The following is a 26816-nucleotide window of genomic DNA, read 5'->3' on the forward strand; positions in this document are numbered from 1 at the left end:
ATTCTAATTTCACCACTCAGTTAAGCTTCATTGGACATTCTCGTCTGACGCAATTTCCCAAGTTACGAGTTTGTAAAAGACTTTCGATCATCAATAATATGATATTCGCTAATCTAAATTATGTATGTACATTCGTGAACTCCCATTAGTATATATGCTCGTTTATGCAATCATGAATTGAAAATGCGGCTGTAAAGCAGCTCGTGACGGCCTACCCACAGGTCCAGAGCAGGAACAACCTGCCCAGCCTGCTCGACCTTTGTATCCCACTCGCGCTCAATGCGCTTCATAATCGTATCTTGCAAGGTCTGGCTCGCCAGGATGTTCTGCGCCTGGTACGGTCCCATCACAGAAGACCTCACTGCAGCGCTCAGAACAGCCTTGGCGTGGTTCACAACAAAGATATATGCGGCTTGCTGCAGGTCTAAGCCCGTGGCTCGGCAGACAACTCCCCACAGTGGTGCAAAGTGGCCCTTAGGGCCGAGATCATATTCGTTGTCCTCGCCGAAGGACGACTTCAGTGCATCTGAAAAGTCGTCCATGGCTGTGACTGCCACCTCGGCGCCGGTATCGGTGGCACCGGGGCCGGCGAAGCTGGCGCGGAATGCGCGCTCCCAGACACCAATTAGGGCGCGGCCCTGCGCGATACTGGCTCGCTGGGCGACTATGCAGGGTGTGGAGGCATCGAGGTCATTATCGAGGGTCTCGAGGGTGTCTGGCTCGCGGTAGCCGGCGAGGACGTAAGGGAGGGATGTGCTGGCGATGGAGGCGATAGAGAGTTTGAGGAAGGAGTGGAAGGAGGCGATGGGGTTGGACCGGAGAGGCTTATTATGTGCGAGGTAGGACTCCAGCCCGCTGGAGTATGCAAAGGAGCCCAATGGCAGGGCGGAGTCAGAGAGAAGGAGGAGCGCGTGGAGGGATGAGGAGCGGACGAGGCTCGGGCGGAATGTATTGCAGATATTGTCGTGCTTATGGATATCTACCAAACGGTTCTTAGGACATGGCTCCTGCTAGTTGTACATGGCAGATACCACTCACCTGAAGGCATGGTCCAGGGTGTCTTTTCTCCGGCGTGAGAAGCGGGAGGGCATTCGGAGGCATCGAGCTGGGCCCGCATGTCATGCAGGCGGGCCTCGAGCTGCGCGATTTCGGACTGGAGGTCTTGCGGTTGGGGGTTGTCGAGCAGCATTGTATATTGTACGGTAATCCGGGGTATAATCTGGGGAAATCGCAGCTAGAAACCTTGTCGAAGACTGCGAGAAGACGAGAAAACAATGCACAGGTGCTGATAAGGCAGGCAGTTATATCTGCGGGCGATCGGCAGAAAAAGGTGGGTTCGGAGGCCGCCGCGCGCGCCCGGCGGATTCGCTATCAGCAACTACCAGCCGGCACGTTCATCTTATTCGTTCCTATTATTCATTGCCGTTACTCACGAGTCTCCGGGTGATTCGATCCCATTACTCGATCGAAAACACTGCACCCTGGCACCGCGCTATTCTGCCCGATGCGATAAGAAAGCCTCCCCCACCAATCCACACTACCTTGGTCTCCAGTCGTGACACTTGACAATGTCTGGCCGGAGGCTGCTGGACGCTATCCAGTTCCTCAATGTCTCCAAATCTGTCGCCGCCAAACACCTGGCCATCCGCCAGCACCAGCTCGATGTCTATACACGCACCTCGTCCCTGACCAAGGGCATAAAGGACCGGACCGAGGGGCTGATCTTGACCGCACAAGCCGCTGCCGCGTTGGCGCGTCGTTTCAACGACGAGCCCTCACCACCTCCGCCGAGCTCGCCTTCCCAGTCGCCGACAACGCACTCCCCCGAGCCATCGGCGGACAAACCCGCTAGCCCTCGTCCGACCACCACGATTACAACCTCCCCGGCCCCAGATGAGGCTCGGAGACTGCAGCGTCAGGCGGAATTCCAGATTCCGGCCACGACCGCACAATACCAGGGCAATGAGAAGCCGGACAACCTGAACGTCAGTCCACAGCAGGACGTCTTTTATCAACCTTCGCAGGAGATCGCATCGGACTTGTCCGCCCTGCCCCGAGTCAAGCTGCCAAAAGCTGTCGGGTCTACCCAAACAAGTGTGAACAATGGCTTGAATGCCGATGTCTTCCACTCGGCGACGGGCCCAGAAAGGCAAGAGGCCCTCGCTGAGCAGCAAGAACTGTCGGAGGAGATGATGCAGAGTCTCTTCCATAGTCCGAGAGTTTCTCGCATGCTCGCGGGGAAGTCGGCGCCGGCGCCGGCGGGCCAGAGACAATGGCCGCCGCCGGACAGAGACAGGCTTGTAGGGCAGCCAGGTCAGGCGACTGCAACACCAGAGCCTCAGACAAAGACTGCTGCCAAGTCGGAGGTCGAGGAGATGGAGGAACTGGCAGCAAGTGTTGCAGATGATGTGGTGCCACCTGCTGCCGAGGTTGTGACAGGGGAGAAGCTCGCACCTTACCAGATGATGGAATCCCGGGTACCGTCTTCTCGGCTTGGTAGATTATGGCAGTATGGTGGACTGGCGACATCAATGGCATTTGGCGCCGTCACCGAGACCGTTCGACGGGCCACCGGCAACCAAGACAGCGGCTCGATCATGTTCAGCGCCGGCAATATGGAAAGGCTCGTGGCCAAGCTGTCAAAGATGCGCGGTGCTGCTCTCAAGCTGGGCCAAATGTTGAGCATCCAGGATTCCAACATGCTGCCCGAGCCAATCCAGCAAGTGCTCCAGCGTGTCCAAGACCGCGCCGACTACATGCCCGCATCGCAGCGCGACAAAGTCCTGGCCGACAACCTGGGTCCTAACTGGCGGGACCTTTTCACGTCCTTCGACGAGATTCCGATGGCCGCCGCCTCTATTGGCCAGGTCCACGCCGCCGTCCTCAAACGTACCGGCAAACCAGTCGCCGTAAAGGTTCAGTATCCCGGTGTGGCCGACTCCATTGACTCCGACCTGAGCAACCTCTCCATCCTCCTCACAGCGTCCCGCCTCCTCCCCCGCGGCCTCTATCTCGACAAGACTATCGCCAATGCCCGTACCGAACTCGCCTGGGAATGTGACTACCTCCGCGAAGCCGAGTGCGGCGCTCGCTTTCGCGAACTCCTCCGTGACGATCCTGTCTTCGTCGTCCCAGAAGTCATGCCCGAAGCATCGGGCAAGCAAGTCCTCACCATGGAAATGCTAGAAGGCGTAGCAGTCACCAAAATTCAAGATTTCACCCAAGAGCAGCGCGACTGGATCGGCACCCAGATCATGCGCCTGTGCCTCCGCGAGATCGCCGAGTTCCGCTATATGCAGACCGACCCCAACTGGACCAACTTCCTCTACAACGCGCGCACAAACCGCCTCGAGCTGCTCGACTTTGGTGCCTCGCGCGAGTACCCACAAGACTTCATCGCCATGTACGTGCGTACGCTCGTCGCTGCCTCCCGCAACGACCGCGCCGCCTGCCACGACCTCTCCGTCCAACTGGGATACCTCACCGGCATGGAGTCGCAGGCCATGGCTGACGCGCACGTCTCATCTATTGTTACCATTGCTGAGCCCTTTATGCTCTCCTCGCCGGACCTGTATGACTTCCGGAACCAGACGATTACCGACCGTGTGCGTGCGTTGATCCCGCTGATGATCCGCGAGCGTCTGGCGCCGCCGCCGGAGGAGACGTACTCGCTGCACCGCAAACTAAGTGGTGCGTTCTTGCTGTGTGCTCGGCTGGGAAGTCGTGTGCCTTGTAAGGAGCTTTTTGTGGAGGCTGTTCGCAAGGGTCAGGCGAATGGGTTGGATCTTGGCGAGCAGAAATAGCCTTTTTTTCGGGGGCCGCAGATGCGTGAACTACGAAGACGGGAGCTTTGCATATCTACTATGTATTATAGAAAAGATGTACCATATAGCGTTTGACTATCGAAAAGCAAGGGAATTCACCCCTCATTATCTCAATCAGTCTTTTCTCTACCATTTTTTCAGCTGAACACTACAATGTGCGTGGATCTCATCGGTATAGGTACGAGTATAGTAATACAAGAGCGGCATCCAGTGCAGCAAATTTTCTCAAAAGAGAAGAAGCATGCTCCTTTAACTGAAAACAAACAATGCAAGAAAAAAAAATCGAAGGGTATTTCGAGAATAGGTACAAACTTTGAGGGGGGAACAAATAAGATCAAATCACTGATAAGCGCTTCAAGACTCCAGAAAATGCATATTTCAATATCGCACATCACCTCAACTGCTCCTCGGCATTCTCGTAAACATCACTCTCATCTTCAAGACGACCCTGCTCTGCGAACCGCGCAATCAACCCCGGCGAAAGTGGGCGGTTCTTCATGCGCATCACTTGCTGCCGTGAGCCACTCTTTTCCGTCCGCTCTTTCTCTTGCACCCGTCTAACGGTCGACGATGACTGGATGGTATCCGAGTGGAGCTCGGGGTGGACAGTGCGCAGCATGGAGGCGCGAATATTCTCGTAGCTCTGGATTCGCGAGCCTCCGCCGCTACTAGCGGTGGTCGTACCGGCCATGCGAGCCTGAGAATCACTCGCTTCGGTGAAAACGCGACTGATGGCTGGAGCCGGGGATGAGCGAAAGCCGGCTAGCAGGGAGATAGTAGCGTTGTCCAGGTTGTGGTGGACATTGAGGGTATCCGCTTGCATCCTGGGCTGGACCCGAGTCTGCGCATAGTGGTACTGGTTTAGCTGCGACTGAAGCATGTTGTTTTGGAGAACCATGCCGTTGTAATGCATCTGCTGCAAAGCGTCCAAGTTGCCGTATGGCGGGTAGGTCTGGTAATTCCCGCCCGGCTCTACTGGGGTCTCGGTAGGGTAGTCGATCTGTGCGGGCCTATATTAGTCTCTGCTCCAGGTATATATCTCATAATTCCCGTCCCGTGCCAGAACGAAACTCACCTGGCCAGTATACTTGCGTCCCGGCATGGCGATGTAATCACCAAATGAACTCTCCAGCGCAGCAAAATTGAACCCACGCGCCGAGTCCGCAGGCTCAAATCGCTGCCCGATCTCAGTGCCAAAGTTGACGCCGCGACGTGGCAGAGGCTGGTACGGACTGAGCGCAAGAATCCAGCCCGGGTAGCTGCCCAACATAGCCTGGATGACAGGCTCGACTTCGAGGCTCAGCGTGAGCTTGCTCTTGGCGGAGGGTTTCTGGATGAGCATGACGAAGGTGAACTCGCGCGGCAGGCCGGTACGCTGCAAATTGTTCTCCTCCAGCGACCAGACGATCTCACCAGCCTCAACGTCGTACTGATGACCACGGTCGCTCTTAAGCGTGCGGACTGAGCCTTGGATGCGCATCATCTCGTACCGTCGGTATCGCGCGCTGGTGCTGCCAGAAGGGATCACGCTAGCGCTGACGGGCGTCTCTGAAATCCCCAGGGATCCAGCCAGGCTGAAGGTCCACTCCATGGTCTCTGGAGAGACATGGCCGTAGATCAGGTGCGGTGCGTGCATAAGGAAGCGCGGGTTGCTGGGAGGATAGCCGTGCGGGCATTGAGGAGAGGTTGGAATCTCATGGCTACCCCGGATGGCGGCTTTGATGGTGGCCGACTTGAAGCGGTGTGCAAGCGTATGCGGAGCGTGAAAGACGAAACTGACAGCGAGGAAATCAACATGCTCTGCATCTTTATCGGAGACGGCTTTACTGGCGTAGTAGCCATGTTGGAGCCTTGCGACGTGTGCGGTGATATATGCATCACCAGGTAGCTGGCGCTCGTAGATACAGGCGCGATTGACAAGAAGGCGTGGGTTGGACATGTTCGGATCGAGCGTTTTGCGCGCCTGCTGTTTGTTGCCCGGATTTGGTGGTGGAGGTTGAGAAAGCTGGGGAGGGTTGAGTAGTTGATCTGAGATGGGACGGCCATTTTTGGCCGGTGGTGAAGTCCCCATCGTGAACAGCCAACGCTCGTGGGACGACAACGCCGCAGTCCCCTAGTAAATATTGACACTTGCTCCCCATCTGGATGCTACTGAAGCCAGACTGAGCTTGATCATTACAGCCATATAGCCGTTAACTGTTTGAAAGAGCGAGACAGGTCTATGTTCACCGGCCGGGCAAGAACTATAGCTCTGCCTAAAAATTAGGATGATGTCGGCCATCAGGCGGGATGTCATGTGTATGCCTCCGTCAGATGAGTATGGGATGGTGGATATCCATGGTGACCCGGGTCGATATTTGACAGCTCCATTACAGGCGTTTGACCGGTATGTTCACAAATCTTCCAAGAATTTCCTTGATCTATGGTGGACAGGGTGATTATCTGCAAGTGAGAGGTTGATCGACGGCGCTTGTATACCCGGGCTCGGGCCCGGATTAACTGATGATCCGAGGCCACCGTTGAAATCCGCCTAGGCTGTGCCATCTTCTCAACACAGGTCAGTCTGTCTGGGGAACGGCTACTATCTGCATGAAATTCCCCGGAAGACGATCCTCCACAACAAACTTTGTGCGTACACTTGTTTGAACTCCAAATTGCCCCAGTTCTGGCGCGATTTTGGCTAACATTCTCCGGCAGCCCTTTCTCCGTACTATATCGCACTGGATTGTTCATTGCGGTCGGGCTTGAGATTGACTGACCTTACTGTCCTTTAAGTCTCTTGATATTCGGTCTATCAGGCTTTCAATAGTCTTTTCTTTCGTGGGCTGCTTTGTCGACTGAGCCGAACATCAGAGCTAGCTCCACGGGTCGCGTGCTAGTCCACCTCTTGAGAAATCCGCCCAGCCGACTCATTTGTGTCCCAGGCTTTGATGCAGCAGTATCTCAGCCGGTTGATTGTATTCGAATTGTCTCCTCCGTTTTATTGTGTATCATCATGCTCTCTGCCGGCGCAGCTCGACTGCTACCGTCTTCACGGGCAAGCCAAAGTCTCCGGCTGTTCCGCGACAGTTCGCGTCTTACATATCGGCCACATGGACAGCTGTCTCATGAAGAGGTAATGCGCCCTCGATGCATGTCTACGTTGGCTCTGTCGCCCACCTTGGGCCGTTTACCAATTCGGTGAGGTGCCTTGAATGTCCCAAAAATTTACCATGTCTGACATGTTCTATGACCGAGATTCAAGGGCTCGGGGTTGCTTGACTTTAAGCTCAAAAACATCACCTCTTGCTCAAAAGAGATGGTCTACATCGAAAACACCTGAAGACCCAAAGAATCAGGTTCCCGCAGAGTAAGTTCTCCTATTCTTTTTTTGACACAAAAGGATGGCCGTCCCGGATTGTCTAACAAGACTAGACCTAAATCCGCCACAAAACGCCTTCTCTCCAAAATTCCCATTGGTAGAAGCCATGAGAACATCTACACCATCCCCAATATTCTCACCTTCTCTCGGCTGGTGGCGGCACCTGTAGTAGGATATCTGCTCGTCCATGACTACCATGCAGCTGCCCTTTCGCTTTTTGCATATGCGGGTATAACTGATCTAGTCGATGGCTGGATCGCCCGAAAGTACCATCTGCAGACGGTCGTCGGAACCATCATTGACCCCATGGCGGATAAGTTGCTGATGACAATCGGGGTTGCCTGCTTGGCGGTGAATGGCTCTCTTCCCGGTAGGTGATGGTGCATGGCGCTTGTTGCCCCTTGCTTTTCCCTCTTGCATTCTCTCCTGACGTGTTTTTAGTGTGGTTGGCTGTTATCATCCTGGGTCGCGATGTTGGCTTGGCTATCTCGGCTATCTACTATCGCTGGATTTCACTTCCACCTCCCAAAACGATGGCTCGGTACTGGGATTTCTCGCTTCCATCGGCCGAGGTGAAGCCCACCGAGATCTCCAAGATTAATACTGCGCTGCAGTTGATGCTGGTTGGTAGTGCGATCGCTCTTCCTGTGGTGCCAGAGGCAATCATCAGTGCCTGGCATTTAAGCGAGGCTATGACTGGATTTCAGTAAGTGATACCCCCTGCTTGTGTTCATCCGCGTTTTTCCCTACTTTTCATTTGTTTTTGGGACCTGTGGCACTCCTGGTCGCAGTATGACCCACTTCTCGGGGGATTCTGGTACATACGACCATAGGGTGTGGAGAACAGGGCTTCCCGTCCGCTCAGCCGTACTTAAGCCACACGCCGGCCAGTTAGTAGTATGGTGGGTGACCACATGCGAATCCTGGCTGTTGTATGTTTTTTGGTTTTTTTTTTTTTTTTTTTCCTTCTTTTTTGTTTTTTCCCCTCTCCTCTTGTTTTTGCCTCTTTCTGCGCACTTCTACTCGTTTCCATTGGTTTGCCATGGATTTTCGGCCTGTGGGGGCTAACTCGAGCCCTGTAGGTATCTGGTCGCCACCACCACTATCTGGTCGGGTCTAAGCTACGTCTTCTCCAACAATGCGGTAAAGATCTTGACCAAGGACGAGATTCAGAAGCGTATCGCACAGGCGGAAGCAAAGCGTAAGCCATAAGTCGATTGAGTAGAGGCTTTGGTTCCTTGGTAGTTCTCTCTGTATAGTACAAACATTGCATTTAGGCGGCTTCGTTTTTGTACAGCATTTTTCTTCCTATTTGATTCTATATCCACTTTCCATTTCGATTCTAGAATGTATGCTGCGTGTCCCGCCTCGTTACACGTACTCGTATATGCAGCGCAAAGCGCCCACAGAGTGACAGGCAGAGCAACGGGCAGAGTGAACGCAGATGGATACCAGGATGCGGAGATCGCAATGTGTTGCACCGCAGATGACGGACGCTACGCGGAATTGGGAGGATGCTTCAGTCGCCATTTTCAAGGATGACCAATGTGAGTCAAACCGTTCTACTGGCAAATCTCCCGACGTGATGGTGTGTGAGTTTTGGAGCCCTCCGCCTTCATATCAATCGCCACGCCGAAAACGCCGGAAGCGCACGAGGTAGACCTCCTTATGCGGTGGGTATTCGGTGGGTGCTGTTGCATGCGCAGTGGCGATGAGATAGCCATCGTAATGTAGTTACTCAATCATCTTGAAGATAGTAAGTCAAATGGAGATGATAGGAAGGAATAAATTTTCTATAAAAGGCGAGTCCTCGCCCACGGTTGATAGACAAGCCTACTGAGTTTATGCTCTTTTTTAGTGATAAAGCAACCTCAGAATACGTGTTTCTCGTGATATATCTTCTACCTAGGGGCATATGTAGGATTCGTGGATGATATTAGCACCCTAGCCCACTGTAATACGTGAGGCAAGGCCCCGGCATCGTCTACTTCATTTTAAGAAGATTTAAGTGGGTGAAAACGGCCCTGAGAGATATGGAAGTCTTCAGGTTTACAGGGAGAGCAATTATAGGTCTATTCAGTGGTTCAAAAGATCCGTACATTTCCAATGGCGCCGGCGGGTTGAGTGCCAAAGCGGAAAAGCGGCTATCAAGAAGCCTGGGTTCCAAAACCATCAACATAGACCAGAAGGCCACCCGGGAACTGTTTGTCATACATGTAGGAGGTAGATTTAGACCGTCACACCAGTGATATAAATATGACGTCTTCAGAAAAATGAGTGTTTGTCAATATGATTCATAAGACTTGTATTAATTTGCAGTCATAATAAGTCTTAGGGTGCCCCTCCCCCAGAAGAAAGGTACTGTGAGGAGTCTACTGTCGATACAAAGCTGTGGGGTCATTTTCTGTTGGGATTTGGCTACGGTGTGTATGTCCCGCAAGCATACGGCGCAAACCCCGAGACGCAGTGCAGAAGCGGATCGGATATTCGGCAGCGAGGCGAAAGCCCTAATCCGATCAAAGTGGGGGTAAGTCCGTCCCTGGGAGTATAGCCTGTTGTTTGGGTAGTTTCATATTTTTCTTCGCAAAATATGTACGGTATTTATTGAGTTAGTTCCAGCTGCTGCTTTAACATTGTTATTTTCAATTTTGTTTATCGGGTCCGTGCCAACTGCACCCTGCACGGTTTCTTGTCATGTGTGCGTTGTAACGTGCGCCAGTGTGACAAGTCGAGCCAACGTGCGAAGGCGGGCGCTTTGGCTACTGAGGGGTCCGCAGCGGTCGAAGCCGCCACATGCGGGTCCTACATACGCCGTAAGTATTGATAATCTGGACCGCCCGAATGGTTCGACAATTGACATGGAACCCAGCTAGATCAAATTTAAGGCATTCGATGCATACTCTAACGAGGTACCAAGTAACGTTTTTCCATACTTCCGATTCAAGGGTAAGCAAATTATAGTTAGCAAGATCGCATTTTCAATCAAGCTTAAATGACGTATAGAAGAGCCTCGAAGTGATTAGCAATTGGGCATCGGGGATATGTCAGCGTCCCCATTCCGAAGCCGAGCGGTGTGGATGTCCTTTCATGCAAAGCCGGGCAGGGATCGGAGAGATCAGTCTCCAAAGTACGGGACATGTCCTTGGCACAAGCATGGAAAGTCGCCGAAGACTTAGCCCTGAATCAGTTGGTGGCGCAGCGGGGTCCCGAAGCGGGTAGGGCATTACTCAATTGCGACCGCCTTCATTATGCATTTGCTGCGAGCGGAATATATATTCCATTCCGGTACCGACTAACTGCTTACAGTAAGTGGGAGCCAAGTTGGAGGAAGCACCCTACGCACGTATGGAAGATGACCGGACCCGCCCATCTGCCCCAATTAATGGCGCTTTGGGGCGAATCGCGAAAGGATGGATACTGTAACAAGGAATTCGATATTCCGTCGGGAACGCTCGTACCCATTCTGACCAGATAGTGTCCGTGGACAAACGCGCTGATTTGCTGACAGGCCATCGGCTAAACGCCGTGTCTAACTCCGGATTTAAAAAATCTGCAGCGCATTTGGCCGGCCCATGCCTTTAATATGAATCATCCTGACTCATGAGGGTCCACCAGAGCTTCTCTTTTTTTTCTGCGCTGGACCCGCCGGGGCCACTAGGGGCCCGCGACTGCTGTGGTTGAATCATGGCTCACTTTCAGGCTGACTGACAAATCCAGATATGGGTCCGGAGTTAATGGGGTTCGCATAAGCAGCGGCCTCTGGTTAACATTGCGCTCCTGGTGGTAATTCACGCCCGGTTTAAATGGTTAAATGCTGCCTCTACTTATGGTTCAGCCTGACCTCATTACGTCCCTGCCCTTCTCTCCACTCCTTTTCTTTTCTTTTCCCTCCTTTCCTTTTCCTGAGCCTCGTGATTTGTGATTTTGTATCTACCCCCTAATACCATATTCCATCTACCTAATATCTCCCAATTGAGGTTGCGAGTAGTACGCCGAGCATTTAGGCGAGATGGACGCCGACCATCGAGCCGCGCAATCCTCGTCTGCGCAGGAATTGCGCGACAATGCTACCACTACGGAGTATACAAGTTACTCGACATACCCCGACAACAATGGAACCACCCACTATACCTCGGGATTTTCGAATCAGCACCCGACGGAGCAATCCAACTATGCGGACAATGCAATCGCCGAAGAATCCACCCAGCACGCCACGGAGGAAATCAACAACGAGACCGCAGCCCCTATCGACCCGGTCTCCACCACTTCCTCGACCGCATCTTCCCATGATAGCATCGATGGCCGCTGGGGAGAGGAGGGCGAGCCCGTCTCCCGTCGCGGTGCGATGGAGGACCTGGACGAGATGCGCCGTGAATTGACTCGTCTCAGCTTGCAGCGCACCCGCTCGACAACTGCTAAAAGCGTGCGCCGTTTCAAGTCTCGCGCCAGTCGCAAGGATGAGGAGAAGGCCGAGTCCGATGCCGAGGCCGAGGGTGGCTTCGATCTCGGCGAGTTCCTGATGGGCGGCCACCTCGAGCGCCGCACCACCGCCGGCGAGCCCGCGAAGAAGGTCGGTGTCGTCTTCAAGAACCTCACCGTGAAGGGGGTCGAGACTGGTGCCTCGTTCGTGCGGACTTTGCCCCATGCCATCGTGGGCACTTTCGGTCCGGATTTGTATAACGTCATTTGCCGGTTCGTGCCGCAGTTACGGTTTGGCAAGAAGCCCCCCATTCGCGAACTGCTTCATGATTTCAGCGGTACCGTGCGCGAGGGTGAGATGATGCTCGTCCTGGGCCGTCCCGGAGCGGGTTGTACGACCTTCCTGAAAGCTATTGCCAACAACCGCGGCGCCTTTGCGGGAGTCGAGGGCGAGGTCAGCTATGGCGGTCTCTCGGCGGAGGACCAGAGAAAGTACTTCCGTGGGGAAGTCAACTATAACCCAGAGGATGATCAGCATTTCCCGTCGCTTACTGTCTGGCAGACGCTTAAGTTCTCACTGATCAACAAGACCCGCAAGCATGACCGCGACAGCATTCCCATCATCATCGATGCACTGCTCAAGATGTTCGGCATTAGCCACACCAAGAACACGTTGGTCGGCAACGAGTATGTTCGTGGTGTGTCTGGTGGTGAGCGGAAGCGTGTCAGTATCGCCGAGACCCTGGCCGCCAAGTCGACTGTCGTCTGCTGGGACAACTCCACCCGTGGTTTGGATGCCAGCACGGCCCTGGACTACGCCAAGTCATTGCGCATCATGACCGATGTCAGCCAGCGAACCACCCTGGTGACCCTGTACCAGGCCGGAGAGAGTATCTATGAGCTCATGGACAAGGTCTTGGTCATCGACCAAGGTCGCATGCTCTACCAGGGTCCCGCGAACGCAGCCCGCCAGTACTTCATCAACCTCGGGTTTTACTGCCCCGAGCAGTCGACCACGGCCGACTTCCTGACTTCTCTTTGCGATCCTAATGCCCGCCAATTCCAGCCGGGCCGTGAAGCTTCGACCCCCAAAACCGCCAAGGAGCTCGAGCAGGTCTTCAAGAATAGCAAGTCTTACCAGTCCATCTGGGAAGATGTCTGCAGATATGAGAAGCTACTCCAGGAGACCGAGCAGGAAGACACCCGCACATTCCAGAAGACCGTCGCCCAGTCTAAGAGTAAGACTGTTTCCAAGAAGTCGCCCTACACCGTCTCCCTTGTGCGACAGGTCATGGCTTGCGTTAAGCGTGAGTTCTGGCTGCTCTGGGGCGACAAGACCTCGCTCTATACCAAGTACTTCATCATCATCTCCAACGGGCTGATCGTTTCGTCTCTGTTCTACGGTGAATCTATGGATACCAGCGGCGCCTTCTCTCGGGGCGGTGCTCTGTTCTTCTCGATTCTGTTCCTGGGTTGGCTGCAGTTGACTGAGCTGATGCCTGCTGTGACGGGACGAGGTATCGTCGCCCGCCACAAGGATTACGCTTTCTACCGCCCATCTGCTGTCTCCATTGCCCGCGTGGTTGTCGATTTCCCTGCTATTTTCGCCATGGTTGTTCCGTTCACGATTATTGTGTACTTCATGGCCGGCCTCGATGTCACGGCCTCGAAGTTCTTTATCTACTTCTTGTTCGTGTATACGACTGCATTCTGCATTACCTCGCTTTACCGGATGTTCGCCGCCCTCTCTCCAACTATTGACGACGCGGTGAGATTCGCCGGTATTGCGCTCAATCTTCTCATTCTCTATGTCGGCTACGTGATTCCCAAACAGACTCTGGTTCACGACTCGATTTGGTTCGGATGGCTCTACTACGTCAACCCCATCTCGTATAGTTACGAGGCTGTGTTGACCAACGAGTTCTCTGACCGTACGATGGAGTGTGCGACGTCGCAGCTCGTGCCCCGAGGCCCTGGCGCTGTTGCTGGATATCAGGGTTGTGCCTTGACTGGCTCTCCTCCGGGCCAGACATCTGTTCCTGGCGCTCAGTATCTGCAGACGAACTTTGAATTCACTCGTCACCACATGTGGCGCAACTTTGGTGTCGTCATTGCTTTCACTGTGTTGTACATCCTCGTTACTATCTGGGCTGCCGAGTTCCTTTCGTTCGTTGGTGGTGGCGGTGGCTCCCTGGTCTTCAAGAAGTCCAAGCGCGCCAAACAGGTCACCCAGCAGACTGCGAAAAACAACGACGAGGAGAAGGTATCCGATTCGAGCGACAATGCTGCTCTCACCCGTGGGGAAGCTTCCTCGTCTCCTGACAATGCCGCTTTCAGCCGCCTTTCCTCCAGCGAGCGCTGCTTCACCTGGTCTGACGTCGAGTACACCGTCCCCTATGGCAATGGCACTCGCAAAATTTTGAACCGGGTCAGCGGATACGCCAAACCCGGGGTCATGATCGCTCTGATGGGTGCCTCGGGTGCTGGCAAGACTACTCTGCTCAACACCCTCGCCCAGCGCCAGAAGGTGGGTGTCGTCAAGGGCGACATGCTCGTCGATGGCCACCCACTGGGCGCCGATTTCCAGCGTGGTACTGGTTTCTGTGAACAGATGGACCTCCACGACAACACCTCGACCATCCGTGAAGCCTTGGAATTCTCGGCTATCCTTCGTCAGGACCGCAGCACCCCTCGCCAGGAGAAGATCGACTATGTCAACCGTATCATCGACCTTTTGGAACTTGAGGACATCCAGGATGCCATCATAGGTTCTCTGAACGTCGAACAGAAGAAGCGTGTCACCATTGGTGTCGAGTTGGCCGCCAAGCCCAGTCTCCTTTTGTTCCTTGACGAGCCTACTTCCGGTCTCGACAGCCAAGCCGCTTTCTCGATTGTTCGTTTCCTCAAGAAGCTTTCCCAGGCCGGCCAGGCCATCGTTTGCACCATTCACCAGCCCTCATCTATGCTCATCCAACAATTTGACATGATCCTCGCCCTCAACCCCGGCGGCAACACTTTCTATTTCGGCCCCGTAGGCGATGGCGGTAGCGCTGTGATTAAGTACTTCGCCGACCGCGGCTTTGTCTGCCCGCCCTCCAAGAACGTCGCGGAGTTCATCCTCGAAACCGCCGCAAAAGCCACTCAGCGCAACGGCAAGCAGGTCGACTGGAACGAGGAATGGCGCAACTCCAACGAGAACAGGGAGATGCTGGACGAGATCGAACGCATCAAGGCCGAGCGCAGCAAGATCCCCGTCGACGAGGCCGGCGGCTCGAAGTACGAGTTCGCGGCCCCGACGTCCCTCCAGATCACGCTTCTCACCAAGCGCCTCTTCCTCCAGTACTGGCGCGACCCCAGCTACTACTACGGCAAACTGTTTGTTAGCGTGATCATCGGTATCTTCAACGGGTTCACCTTCTGGATGCTGCCGACGACCGTGGCATCTATGCAGGATCGCATGTTCTCCGTCTTCCTGATCATCCTGATCCCGCCCATCACCATGAACTCCATCGTGCCCAAGTTCTACATCAACCGCGCCCTGTGGGAAGCCCGCGAGTACCCCTCCCGCATCTACGGCTGGGTCGCCTTCGCCACCGCCAATGTTGTCTGCGAAATCCCCGCTGCCATCGTCACCGGTCTCATCTACTGGCTGCTGTGGTACTACCCCGTTGGCTTCCCGACCGACTCGTCGACCGCCGGCTACGTCTTCCTCATGTCCATGCTGTTCTTCCTGTTCCAGGCATCCTGGGGCCAGTGGATCTGCGCATTCGCGCCCTCTTTCACCGTGATTTCGAACGTGCTGCCCTTCTTCTTCGTCATGGTCAACCTGTTCAATGGTATCGTGCGCCCCTACGCCGCATACCCGGTCTTCTGGAAGTACTGGATGTACTACGTCAACCCAGTCACCTGGTGGCTGCGCGGCGTGCTCTCAGCCGTCCTCCCAGATGTCCCGGTCCACTGCGCCTCCCAGGAGACGACCCGCTTCAACCCACCGCCGGGCCAGACCTGCGAGCAGTATGCAGGTTCGTTTGTGGACCAGATCGCCAAGGCTGGATACCTGGTCAACAAGGCAGCTACTCAGGACTGCCAGTACTGCCCTTACGCGACGGGCCAGGAGTACATGGCGAATCTGAATGTGCACCGCGGCGACAAGTGGCGCTGCTTCGGTATTTTCTTGGCCTTTGTCATTATTAACTGGATGCTGGTCTACTTCTTCATCTACACTGTGCGCGTCCGTGGCTGGAGCTTCGGCTTCGGATATGTGTTTGGACTGGCTGGTATGATGGTTGAAGGTGTCAAGGGTCTGTTCAAGCGGAAGGAGAAGAAGGATGCTCAGCAATGAGTGTGGGGTTGGTTTTTTGTGGCTTTTTTCCTCCCTCTCGACTTGAACCCTCTACGTATTTCCAGTATTTTGGACTGGAGTTTCTTTCGTTATTTCCTTGGTGCTTATCTTTGATATCCAACATGCATTTACATGGAGCATGTGTGCGTGTCACCAGATGGAGGATGGCGTGTCATGGCCTGTCTGGGCCTGCCTTTATTTAGGTGTTTGCTGTGTCTTGCCTTCATTGTTTGATGAATGCCCGTGCCATTTTAATTAACAACAAAAAGTATATATTTATTTAGACTCAATTCATCCAGATATAATATGGACTACATCTAGGGACTAAGGCTGGTCGGCTATGGTAGGTATTTCTTAAGTAGCAGCCTTTCGTGCGCCTCGATTCGTGCACATTTCCAGCCGCAACATGTTTCCCCCCTTCAGCGTCCACTTTCCGCAGCACGTACGCTGGCCCGGAACCCACTCCCATCAAAGCCGAGGCTTATTGGTGATATGATCGAGAGCAGCGCACTACCAAATTCATATAGGTGAGTTCTACTTCAGCCAGCACTCCCAACGAACCTGTTCGATCATGTCACGTGAAACGGTCTGACTTGATGCCCAGGAAATGAAGCCCCACCGAGCAGGTTGCTGGTTGGCTCTGCTGCAGAGTAGGCGCAGCTCGGTCGCCAATGACACAGAGTTGCCCATGCAGTGGTGTTTTACCATGACTTGTCAAGTTGCCTCGTTGGCTGATAAGCCCAGAAGGCAGCGAACCGGGCGCTTAGGCGATGCCCCCTCTTTCCTACCCATTTTGGGGGCTAATCAGGTGTCTTGGCCCTCGTTTTTGAGCCTCGACGCTTTTTCCCATTCCGTTGAATCAAGAGGCCCGCCTATGCCCATGAACTGTATCGACGTCGACCCCCGAAAGCTTATGGCGGCTGGCCGTCCACCGAAAGCCTCGTTTATTTAAGGATGACGGCCGTGCCACCGGGGATGCCACGGAGACGGCTGAGCCACGATGCCTACAGGGTGGGATGGATCTGTCCGTTGGAGGTGGAGCAGATTGCAGCGATGGAGATGCTAGACGAGGAGCACGAACGTCTACCGCAACTGAGTGTGGACACGAATATATACACACTTGGCAGCATTAACAACCACAACGTCGTCATTGCTGGCCTCCCTCAGGCAGGAAACTGCTATGCCGCCACCGTTATCACTCAAATGCGTATGACATTTCCGTCCCTTAAGTACGGCCTATTAGTCGGAATTGGGGGTGGTGTGCCGGTAAAGACTGACCATGGAATGATCCGCCTCGGGCATGTCGTGGTTAGCGAGCCAACAGGTGTACACTCTGGAGCAGTCCAATACGATCATGGAAAAGCAAGAAGCGGCTACTTTGAGCGCAAGGGTTTCCTCGCACCTCCACCAACAGTACTCCTCAACGCCGCACGAGAAGTAGCTATACGACGTCAACGAATACAATATGATCCAGTTTGGGAGAATACCCAGCGAATTCAAACTACCCGTCGACATCTTCGCCGCTTCAGGTACCCTGGTACTACGCATGATCACCTCTACCGACCAGATTATAAACATCAGCAGGAAGGAGTATCATGCGAAGAGGGTGGATGTGATCCAACGCAGCGGATCGAGCGACCGCTAGACGAGGACGATGGTTTATTTGTCGTCGTACATAGAGGCACAATAGCCTCTGGGGAGTTAGTCATCAAGGACGCTATAACGAGAGATAACTTGGCGCACGAGCATGGGGTGCTATGCTTTGAGATGGAAGCAGTAGGTGCCCTCGCCGATTTCCCGTGTATGGTTATCCGTGGTATCTCCGACTATTGCGATTCGCACAAGAACGATATGTGGCACGGGTATGCGGCGGCTGTGGCAGCTGCGTATGCCAGGCAGCTATTTTTCCACATTTCTATTGAAGAGGAGGCGCAGAGGTAAAGATATCTCCGGCTTCGAGAAACACGGGGATGCAAGGTCTTGTCAAAGCTGACAAAGAAGCTAGGCGTAGTGTTCAGCCACTCCCGTCTGGTGGAACAAAGGCGATGACTTATACTACGGAGCTCCAAACAGAATCAGAACCCAATGCAAGTATGGCCACCGGTCGTTAATTTATAGAAAGGCATCATCAAGGCACCGGACTAATTTCTTTCCCAGTAGAACACCAATCCCGAACCTACTACGTTATTCCATCCTTAGCTAATCGTCACTTCACTGGCCGCGAATCTACGCTGGAAAAGCTCCAGCAGATGCTATTTGTCCAAGCGAGCAGTCAAAAGCTAGCGCTGTTTGGATTAGGCGGCGTGGGCAAAACTCAAGTTGCTCTTCAGTTTACGCATTGGGTGAAAACTCACACACCAGAGTGTTCTATCTTTTGGGCCCCCGCTCTAAGTCTGGAGAGCTTTGAGCAAGCCTGTTCACAAATTGTGAAGAAGCTGAATACCCAAAGGTCAGACAACGAAAGTGCCATGGAACTAGTGCGCGAACATCTTAGCTCTCCCGCAGCTGGACGGTGGCTCTTCATCGTGGATAATGCTGACGATTACGACTTGCTTTTCGATGAACTTGAGCCCTATTTTCCGACGAGTGACAACGGGGCTATCTTGCTCACTACTCGTTCCCGCGAGGTAGCGGTTTCATTTGCGGAAAAGGACACCATCGAACTTCAGAATATGACAGCAGGGGAAGCGACTTCTTTTCTGGCCAAAATCGCAAGAGAAGATTTACTCAGTGACCGAGCATCAACCGCGCAGTTACTAGAGGAACTCCACTGCTTACCCCTAGCTATCACCCAGGCAGGGTTTTACATCAACCGCAATAATGTATCGACCACACGATACCTCGCCATCATGCATAGTACTGAGAAGGACAGGATGAACCTTCTGAAGAGAGATTTTCATGATAGTACTCGCTACCTCAAGCTGCCAAATGCTGTGGCAACAGCATGGCTTATCTCGTTTGACATGATCAGGAACTCTGACCCTGCCGCCGCTGAACTCTTGGAATTCATATCTTGTATTGAGCCGAAGGCAATTCCACGGTCTATACTCCCTCCGCTGGAATCGGAAGAAAAAATGGAATTTGCACTTGGTACATTGTGTGGCTATGCATTTTTGACCAAGAGAGAGGACGGCGATATGTTTGACGTACACAGTCTGGTGCAGCTATCAATGCGGCTTTGGACAGAAAAGGAAGGGCACACATTCCTGATTATCAAGAAAACGTTGCAACACATGGAAGAGGTCTTTCCCTCTGTTGAGTATACCAACCGTGAGATATGGAGGGCGTACCTGCCGCATGCCCTTCAGATTCTCCAGAGAGATGAGGATAAAGGTATGAGTGAGAGGTATTCGCTTTTATCTAATGTTGCGGATTGCTTCCTGGAAGACGGCCGAGCAAGAGAGGCCGTGGTCTATTCTGAAGAGGTATCTGCCTGGAACGAAACCAACTATAATGAAGAGCACCCCGATCGACTGATGTCTCAGCATGAGCTCGCAAAAGCGTACCAAGCAAATGGCCAGATCAAGCAGGCTATAGACCTATTCGAGCATGTGGTCGCGGTACGCCAGAGAACGCTTAGTGAGGAAGATGCCAATCGACTGTCGTCTCAGCATGAGCTCGCAATAGCGTACGAAGCAAATGGGCAGATCAAGCAGGCAGTAGGCCTACTCGAGCATGTGGTCGCGGTGCGCCAAAGAACGCTTAGTGAGGAACATCCTAATCGACTAGCATCTCAGCATACGCTCGCGATGGCGTATAGGGTAGATGGGCAGATCAAACAAGCAATAGACCTACTCGAGCATGTGGTCGCGGTTGAAGAAAGAAAGCTCGATGAAGAACATCCTGATCGACTCGCGTCTCAGCATGCGCTCGCAATAGCGTACGAAGCAAATGGGCAGATCAAGCAGGCAGTAGACCTACTCGAGCATGTGGTCGCGGTGCGCCAAAGAACGCTTAGTGAGGAACATCCTAATCGACTAGCATCTCAGCATGTGCTCGCGATAGCGTATAGGGCAGATGGGCAGATCAAACAAGCAATAGACCTACTCGAGCATGTGGTCGCGGTTAAAGAAAGAACGCTCAATGAAGAACATCCTGATCGACTAGCATCTCAGCATGCGCTTGCGATAGCGTACAAAGCAAATGGGCAGACCAAGCAGGCAATCGACCTACTCGAGCATGTGGTCGCGGTTGAAGAAAGAACGCTCAATGAAGAACATCCTAGTCGACTAGCATCTCAGCATGAGCTCGCAATAGCATACGAAGCAAATGGGCAAATCAAGCAGGCAATAGACCTACTCGAGCACGTCGTGATATACAAGAGAACGCTTAGCGAAGAACATCCTAGTCGGCTAGCCTCTCAGCATGCGCTCGCGATAGCGTACAAAGCAAATGGGCAGACCAAGCTGGCAATCGACCTACTCGAGCACGTCGTGATATACAAGAGAACGCTCAGCGAAGAACATCCTAGTCGGCTAGCCTCTCAGCATGCGCTCGCGATAGCGTACAAAGCAAATGGGCAGACCAAGCAGGCAATCGACCTACTCGAGCATGTGGTCGCGGTTGAAGAAAGAACGCTCAATGAAGAACATCCTGATCGACTGGCATCTCTGCAAGCACTAGCAGATATAAAGCAGTCCTATCAACTGTAGAATACGGTGAACACAAAGCCGCTGGTTTTGCCTGGCGATGGAAGCTAGTCAATCTATAGCCCTTCAATCTGTCTGCCAAGCATGGTTTTCCAAAAACATTACTTCTACTCTCCGTGATTCATTTCTCAAGACCAAAAGATCAAGGCTAGAGTAGAACCTTATATTTGACAGATTCAAGCCCTGAAGTATTGAATACTGTTACTGCCTCTTACAATAGAACGTGACATACAAGGAGAAGGATGAGTCATTCGGTCAAATCCGTCTTGTGGTATTAGGATTTTGGAATTAGAGGATGAGTGTAAAAGCGGAAAGTGATTTTGCAGGGCACCATAAAGTCACCATCTGAGTGAGGTGTATCACCTTTATGCCAGCAGGCCATTGACGTAGGTGATTGGTTCGAGATGTAGGTGTGCGCCGTGAACTTTTGACTCTCTATACATGGAGAAACCGCGCGAAAGCCGATAGCGGAGGTCAGAATTGGCATAAAGGGAGATAGCAGATGGGCCAGGTCTTCCAGTCGACGCAACGCTTTCTCCCGGGGTGCATATATTATCAAAAAAACATTCCCAAGCCTTCTTCCGAGGAAGGAAAGTCGCAATTAAAACCGATGGTACCTCCCAGTCCTACATGGAGCGATCCCAGACAAGTGCCGCACCAGCCACGATTGCCATTGAGACCTCGAACGCTGCAACCTGAACCCAAGCTCCGCCAGCTCGATACATCACAAATGCAGCCACGAGGCGAGAGGGCACGGAGGAAGCCATGATGAGAGCATCCCGCTGGTAGGTCGAGATCAGATAGTATGTCCCCAATGCGAGAGAGGTCAGGCTGCGAGAGTGGTGCCAATAGCAATTAACACTTGATCGGGAACGAGGATTCAATACTCTTACCCAATGCATTGAACCGCGCCATCGGGCGTTCCGCTCAGCGAAGAGCCCGGGAAGTTGGCTGCGGAGGAGGGGTAGAGGATCGTGTAGAAGGCATTTCCCAGAAGGAAAACGCCTTGGGCGGCGAATACAGCGCTCGACACGCCACCCATGCGGAGACCGATGTTGCACAGTGGCATGATAGCCGTTTGTTTCGCGTGTAAGGGAAATATAGCTATATGGTACTTTAATGTTAGAATCACTGAAGCTTATGGTCTGGGGGACGTGAAGATTCTCTATTTGCAGTTGCGTGTAGCCATCCGATTTTCTCCGGCTTACCTTCAACTCTAAGACAACTCAGCTGATGCTCTGTCCTCTGGATATATGAGATAAAAAGATCAAGGACTGTTTGAAAACCTGCTGGCTCGTATGTTTGCGAGAACCTTTTTTTTGTCAGGAAAATTGGATTGACGTTTCGGATTTCGGATAATTCCGGCGGTTAGTTAAAAGGGGGTTATGGCCACATCCGACCAAACTGAGGTAGATGAATGATGATCAATTAGAAACTACTGAACTAAACTAAAGAAGAGCGCGCTGGTCATCTAACTAAGCGCCTAGCGGTCTAAGGATACCTAGCTATGAGTGTAGCAGGCTGTTCCTTGAAATGAAATTATTACGCCCTATTGCAGCAAAAGTTAGGGTGGTTTCGGGTACAAGCCGAGAAACAACACGTCAGTGTCTGTGGGGTACTCTATGTTCAACATCTACTATAGGTTTACGTACAATGCCTTGTGTAGAATTATGGATCGTAGATTACCTTCCAGTAATGAAGAATGTACACAGACTAAAATATAGACTGAACCTACTAAATTCCCCCCACATCATGTACAACGATAGTAAGCTATGATCTCATTGCATTCAACTGAGATATCCATCACTTCACCTCCCATGTTCACTCTGTCCCTGCATGATTTATTGTTCATTGTTCCTTTCATTTAAACTCACAACAGTCCGGAACAGTCCGTATTTTCAATAGGTATATTCCGGTGAATAGTCTTTGACCCTCCTTTGTTCTAGTATTCGGTTTGCTCACTTCTTCAAAGACATTGTCTGAGTTCTCTTTGATACTCCCTCATCGCCATTCTCGTATGAACCTATATAAACAGGGAAGTCATCTCACTTCCACTTCTTTGGCAGAATTTGCCTAGGCATCAAACCAAATCAGTGAGTATCACTTTCTATTATTCTACACGTCTCCATCCATCTACGCACAATGTCTACACAAGAAGATCCATTTACCCATCCAGACAATCCATCTCCTGACAACGCGTCCAGTCCGCCTGCAAACCCCTTCGCAGACCCTACCACGCCACCCCCCGAAGTCTTCAAGTACCCTCAGTTCCAACGGGCAGGATCCCTCCGTCAGCAATGGCTGACTGACCCTGCAGTCAAGTGCCCCATTGAGAAATCCACCCTACACTTCCGAGACCTGTGGAAAGAAGGCTTTGACATCCATTTCTTTCGAGATGGCCCGCCGTACCAGTGCATCGCGGATGTAATCACCCTCGGCCTGCCAATTGAGTTCCGGCCCAATGTCATGGACGATAACTACTACGGCACCACCATAGTCAAGCTCGCCGCCCATTCCACCCCCGAAAAGTGTATTCCAGAGTGTGTCTGGACCGGCCGGTGCGCCCCTGGCGTACTCTGCATCGAAGATATGGAGCGGCTCCCGGGCTCAGAACTCCCGTACATCTCGCAGATTACCAGAGCCATCTTCCAGAAAAACTGCAGCATCTTGACGCTGAGATATGTGTTCGTGTGCTCGGTTGTCAATGTGGAGACGATGGATTTCGTTGAGAAGCAATTGTACACGCCGATGAATAATCTCTCGTTTCCAAGCCGTGAGGAGCGCAGTTGGGAAGAGGGCACACCTGAGTATCAGGCGCTCCTTGGGACGCGTATTGGTAAGGTTGTGGCTAACTTTGTGTTGTGTACGTTTGACCGCGGCACAAAGCGGATTGCGCGGATTGTGACGTGGTATGCTGGGTTCAATATGCATGACTTGCAGTTGCGGTTTGATCTTCAGTCTATCGTTTGACGTGGCTGTTGCAGTTTGGAGTTATCAATTTGCTGTACGAGTGCCTGTAAGGATTTTGGTTGAGTTGCCTTTGTAATTTAGAGAGCGCGGGGGTATTTGTTTGCCTGAGTTAATTTTTGGAAATAGCAAATCATGAAGGTAGAACAGCTGCCCAAGCTTAATTTGAACCGCCCAAAACAATCGACCTTCCATCCTAGAGCCAAGCACATATTAAATCAAGTATATCAAACCCGGTGTTGTAGAGTACATGGTCGAACTCGAATGACTAGTGAATATTGATTTCTTATTTCAATGTCGGTTTTCATATCTCGTATCGTCATTGTTATCCTCAGAAGTTTCTCCATTCAGAACAAATTGCCAGTCCATCTTCCATAGCGGCATGCAAACTACCTAGCGAATCCATTTCGCAACGCCAAGTCCAACTCCAAATTGTCCCCTGGTTAATGAAGAGAACATGCAAATGCACGGCAATGACCCCAACCCTACAACAACATGAGAAAGATCACATTCAACGGCTTAAGCATGCGTGCTTTCACAAGGCGAAGGTTCAGCCCGCGAAGAACCAGGGAGCACGGCTCTCAGTCAGATCCGCGGCGGGAAGCTTCATCGGAACGGGCACGGTGTCTTGGAAGACATTGACTGGGAGCTGCTGTGCTTGTGACTGGACACCGTGAGCACCACTGGTGTCACTCTTCATTGTCACAGTGGTGGTGTCACTTGCCTGGGAGTCCGAGCGGTGGCCAGGGCCAGTGATGGGCACCAACACGCCACACTCCCAGTTGCGGCAATTGAGCTTAGGCTGGCCATTGGAGCGATCCTTGACCAGGCGACCCCTTTTGGGGCGTTAGTTAAAGTGGTGGTAAACGTGTGGAATTGAACTGACCAGGCACTCTCAGAGATATTTGCACTTCCGACATACGCCCACCCCTTGTATTCATTGCTATCCGAGAGCTGAGAGGACTCCGAAGGCCAGACATACATGATCTAGAATTATATCAGCAAGCAAACTTCTGAGGAAATGTAGCGTCCTTCATACCTTGTTATGCATCAAGACTCCCCGCTTACTCTCACAATCCTTCAAAATACCGCGTGGGAATTTTGCGCCAAGCCACCAGCGTGACGAGAAGCAGACGGTCCCTGCAGTCTGATCAGGGTCATAATGGGCGAGACGCACAGTCTGGTCTGAAGGAAAATAGACGTGGAAGCGGTTCTGCCATTCCTGGCCCTCTTTGAGCATCTGCTTACGCTGCAGGTCATTGGTCTGGGCGCTCGATCCCCGGGTGTTGCGAAGGGTGTAGTCCATGAGGCCATCGTCGCCTGCGCCGATTCAGCTTATTTCTGTACCGTATGTCCAAGATAGTACTCACCTTTGGCAGCGAGATAAATGGCGCGAAGGAATTCGTCGGTCAACGAACCGATGGAAGAAGCCTAGGCCAAGTTAGACGGCAAATTTTGGCTGATTATGAATCGTACCACATACCACATAGTCAATGTTGACCGGTCCAGATGGCTGCAAACCCAACTTTGTCACGGCGCGGCCCAGTCCACAGTACCCAGTCCGCTTCCAGGAATCACCGGTTCGAGATCCACCACTGTAAAGGTATGTAAGCTAACGCTTGCCGAGAGGGACATGATACTTAATAACTCACATGGTGTGCACAAATGCATAGCGTGCAGTCTTGCTAAAATCAAAAGTTTCTAGCGATCGAACAGCATCATCACGCAGCTTGGATTCCTTCAGAAAGTAGATCAACTCTTCTTTGAACATGGTGTTGGACTCGTTGACCTTTGTACCGGGGTCAATTCTGGGCAGATCGATCAAGAAAACGGTCTAGACATATGTTAGTATATGAAGTCTGAAAAGAGTGATGATGACACTTGCATTTTCCATCAAGCCATTTTCACCCCAATCAGTGCGAGTGAGGTTTGCAGTAGGAACTGCGATACGAAGATACTCGGGGTGGAAAAACAGCATGAGCTTCGAATGCATGTTGTTGACCTGGGGTTCCATAGGCGGGAAGCACAAATCAAGAGTAGGCATCGAGGCTGTTTCCTCTCGGTATTGTTTGCGCTATACAAGTGGGATTTGAGTATTGTCCAGACGGGCTAACGATGAGGCGTTACTTACTCGAGCTTCCTCCTTCGCGCCCATCACAAGAATGAACCTAGTTTTGTGTGAATCAAACTTCGAGAGCAACCATTCAATATCCCACAGAAATGAACTCAGCACTGCAACATTCAAGTCGCCTCGCTGAATCACCTCTTCGATAGTGATATCATCACCAGTGCGTGGGGTATTAGCCACATGAGTCTTTTTCACCGTCCCGAATGGATACTGGAGGACTGATCGGGCGGTTGGCTGGACCCGAATACTCGGGCCGAGGGTCGCAGGCGGATCGCAGACATCAGACTCTGGAACTACCCGCGATGACGGCGCTACCTGAGATGAGGAAGCCTGAAGCTTCGGTGCGGGCTTGGGGTCGGCGATTCTGGGAGCCTTGGGAGCCTTTGGAGCTGCCTCGGTAGACAGGGGGGAGCTGTCGGCCTTGCGCTTCGCCAAGCGAGCAAGCCTCTCCTGCTCCATCTGCTTTCGATCAATACCAAGAAGTCCCGTGAGATTGGAGGTCTCAGAGGCCTTGGGGGCCTCGATGGGCTTCGGGGGAGGCGCGGGCTTCCGAGGACCAGAGGCTTTGTCCCCATGATGAACGCCCTCAAGGGACAGGGCAAGTGCTCGCTCGAGATCTTCATCTCCACTATCGTTCTCTCCAGCTCCGACGGTCTCATCGGTATCAGAGCCGATCACTGACTTGGACTTTGGGAAGATTTCCTGAAAGTCGGAGTCCCCGTCAGAGTCATTGGTGAGGTCCACGACATGAGGTTGGGACGACTGAGACGACTGAGATGCTGCACTTAGATGGTTGGAAGATTTCGAATCATTTGGTCGCTGAGGATCCTTCTTCAGAACATCTTGATCTGTACAACTTTGGTCATGAGACGACCGTGACGAGGCCTCGCGGTTCTCGTTCTGATGGTCGCGAAGCGAGGCCGCAATAGCCGCTTCCAGCATGTACTTCTCATAGTCTTCTGGGTCCATGCTTGAGAGAATTTGAGGATAAAGAGTCCGAAAGCGATTGAAAAGGCGATGGAGTGGGTGCGGGAGTGGTCAAACAGATGACCTGAGCCAAGATGTGGATGACGAGACCTCACCTTGAGTGGCTGGTGAGGTAGGCACAAAGCAGGTCTACATGAGC

At 52.6% G+C, this 26816-nt stretch overlaps 9 protein-coding genes across 9 annotated transcripts; 5 read left to right on the top strand and 4 right to left on the bottom strand.

Annotated features, from left to right (window-relative positions):
- Window positions 1-170: 170 nt before the first annotated feature.
- On the bottom strand, window positions 171-1189 carry N7482_005168 (urease accessory protein UreF; the record flags this gene model as incomplete). The annotated part of the gene is made up of 2 exons (XM_056687293.1): window positions 171-979; window positions 1039-1189. 2 exons carry the CDS (start codon window positions 1187-1189, stop codon window positions 171-173), a joined length of 960 nt encoding a protein of 319 aa, XP_056542848.1.
- Window positions 1190-1568: 379 nt separating this feature from the next.
- Window positions 1569-3803, top strand: N7482_005169 (protein kinase COQ8; the record flags this gene model as incomplete). The annotated part of the gene is made up of 1 exon (XM_056687294.1): window positions 1569-3803. One exon carries the CDS (start codon window positions 1569-1571, stop codon window positions 3801-3803), a length of 2235 nt encoding a protein of 744 aa, XP_056542849.1.
- A 412-nt stretch (window positions 3804-4215) lies between these two features.
- On the bottom strand, window positions 4216-5895 carry N7482_005170 (uncharacterized protein; the record flags this gene model as incomplete). Its single annotated transcript, XM_056687295.1, has 2 exons — window positions 4216-4824; window positions 4900-5895. 2 exons carry the CDS (start codon window positions 5893-5895, stop codon window positions 4216-4218), a joined length of 1605 nt encoding a protein of 534 aa, XP_056542850.1.
- A 1141-nt stretch (window positions 5896-7036) lies between these two features.
- On the top strand, window positions 7037-8397 carry N7482_005171 (cardiolipin synthase; the record flags this gene model as incomplete). Its single annotated transcript, XM_056687296.1, has 4 exons — window positions 7037-7173; window positions 7239-7555; window positions 7627-7891; window positions 8268-8397. The coding sequence occupies 4 exons, from the start codon at window positions 7037-7039 to the stop codon at window positions 8395-8397; spliced, it is 849 nt and encodes a 282-aa protein (XP_056542851.1).
- Window positions 8398-11194: 2797 nt separating this feature from the next.
- On the top strand, window positions 11195-15946 carry atrF (ABC drug exporter AtrF; the record flags this gene model as incomplete). The annotated part of the gene is made up of 1 exon (XM_056687297.1): window positions 11195-15946. The coding sequence occupies one exon, from the start codon at window positions 11195-11197 to the stop codon at window positions 15944-15946; it is 4752 nt and encodes a 1583-aa protein (XP_056542852.1).
- A 954-nt stretch (window positions 15947-16900) lies between these two features.
- Window positions 16901-20598, top strand: N7482_005173 (uncharacterized protein; the record flags this gene model as incomplete). The annotated part of the gene is made up of 3 exons (XM_056687298.1): window positions 16901-17883; window positions 17952-18037; window positions 18104-20598. The coding sequence occupies 3 exons, from the start codon at window positions 16901-16903 to the stop codon at window positions 20596-20598; spliced, it is 3564 nt and encodes a 1187-aa protein (XP_056542853.1).
- Window positions 20599-21221: 623 nt separating this feature from the next.
- On the bottom strand, window positions 21222-21664 carry N7482_005174 (uncharacterized protein; the record flags this gene model as incomplete). Its single annotated transcript, XM_056687299.1, has 2 exons — window positions 21222-21426; window positions 21489-21664. 2 exons carry the CDS (start codon window positions 21662-21664, stop codon window positions 21222-21224), a joined length of 381 nt encoding a protein of 126 aa, XP_056542854.1.
- Window positions 21665-22737: 1073 nt separating this feature from the next.
- Window positions 22738-23565, top strand: N7482_005175 (uncharacterized protein; the record flags this gene model as incomplete). Its single annotated transcript, XM_056687300.1, has 1 exon — window positions 22738-23565. One exon carries the CDS (start codon window positions 22738-22740, stop codon window positions 23563-23565), a length of 828 nt encoding a protein of 275 aa, XP_056542855.1.
- Window positions 23566-24112: 547 nt separating this feature from the next.
- On the bottom strand, window positions 24113-26659 carry N7482_005176 (uncharacterized protein; the record flags this gene model as incomplete). Its single annotated transcript, XM_056687301.1, has 8 exons — window positions 24113-24398; window positions 24449-24549; window positions 24602-24882; window positions 24933-24993; window positions 25046-25157; window positions 25215-25396; window positions 25442-25636; window positions 25694-26659. The coding sequence occupies 8 exons, from the start codon at window positions 26657-26659 to the stop codon at window positions 24113-24115; spliced, it is 2184 nt and encodes a 727-aa protein (XP_056542856.1).
- Window positions 26660-26816: the final 157 nt, after the last annotated feature.

This window comes from Penicillium canariense (genome assembly GCF_028826845.1).
Source record: "Penicillium canariense strain IBT 26290 chromosome Unknown utg000003l_segment0_segment0, whole genome shotgun sequence".
NCBI classification, from domain to species: Eukaryota; Fungi; Ascomycota; class Eurotiomycetes; order Eurotiales; family Aspergillaceae; genus Penicillium; species Penicillium canariense.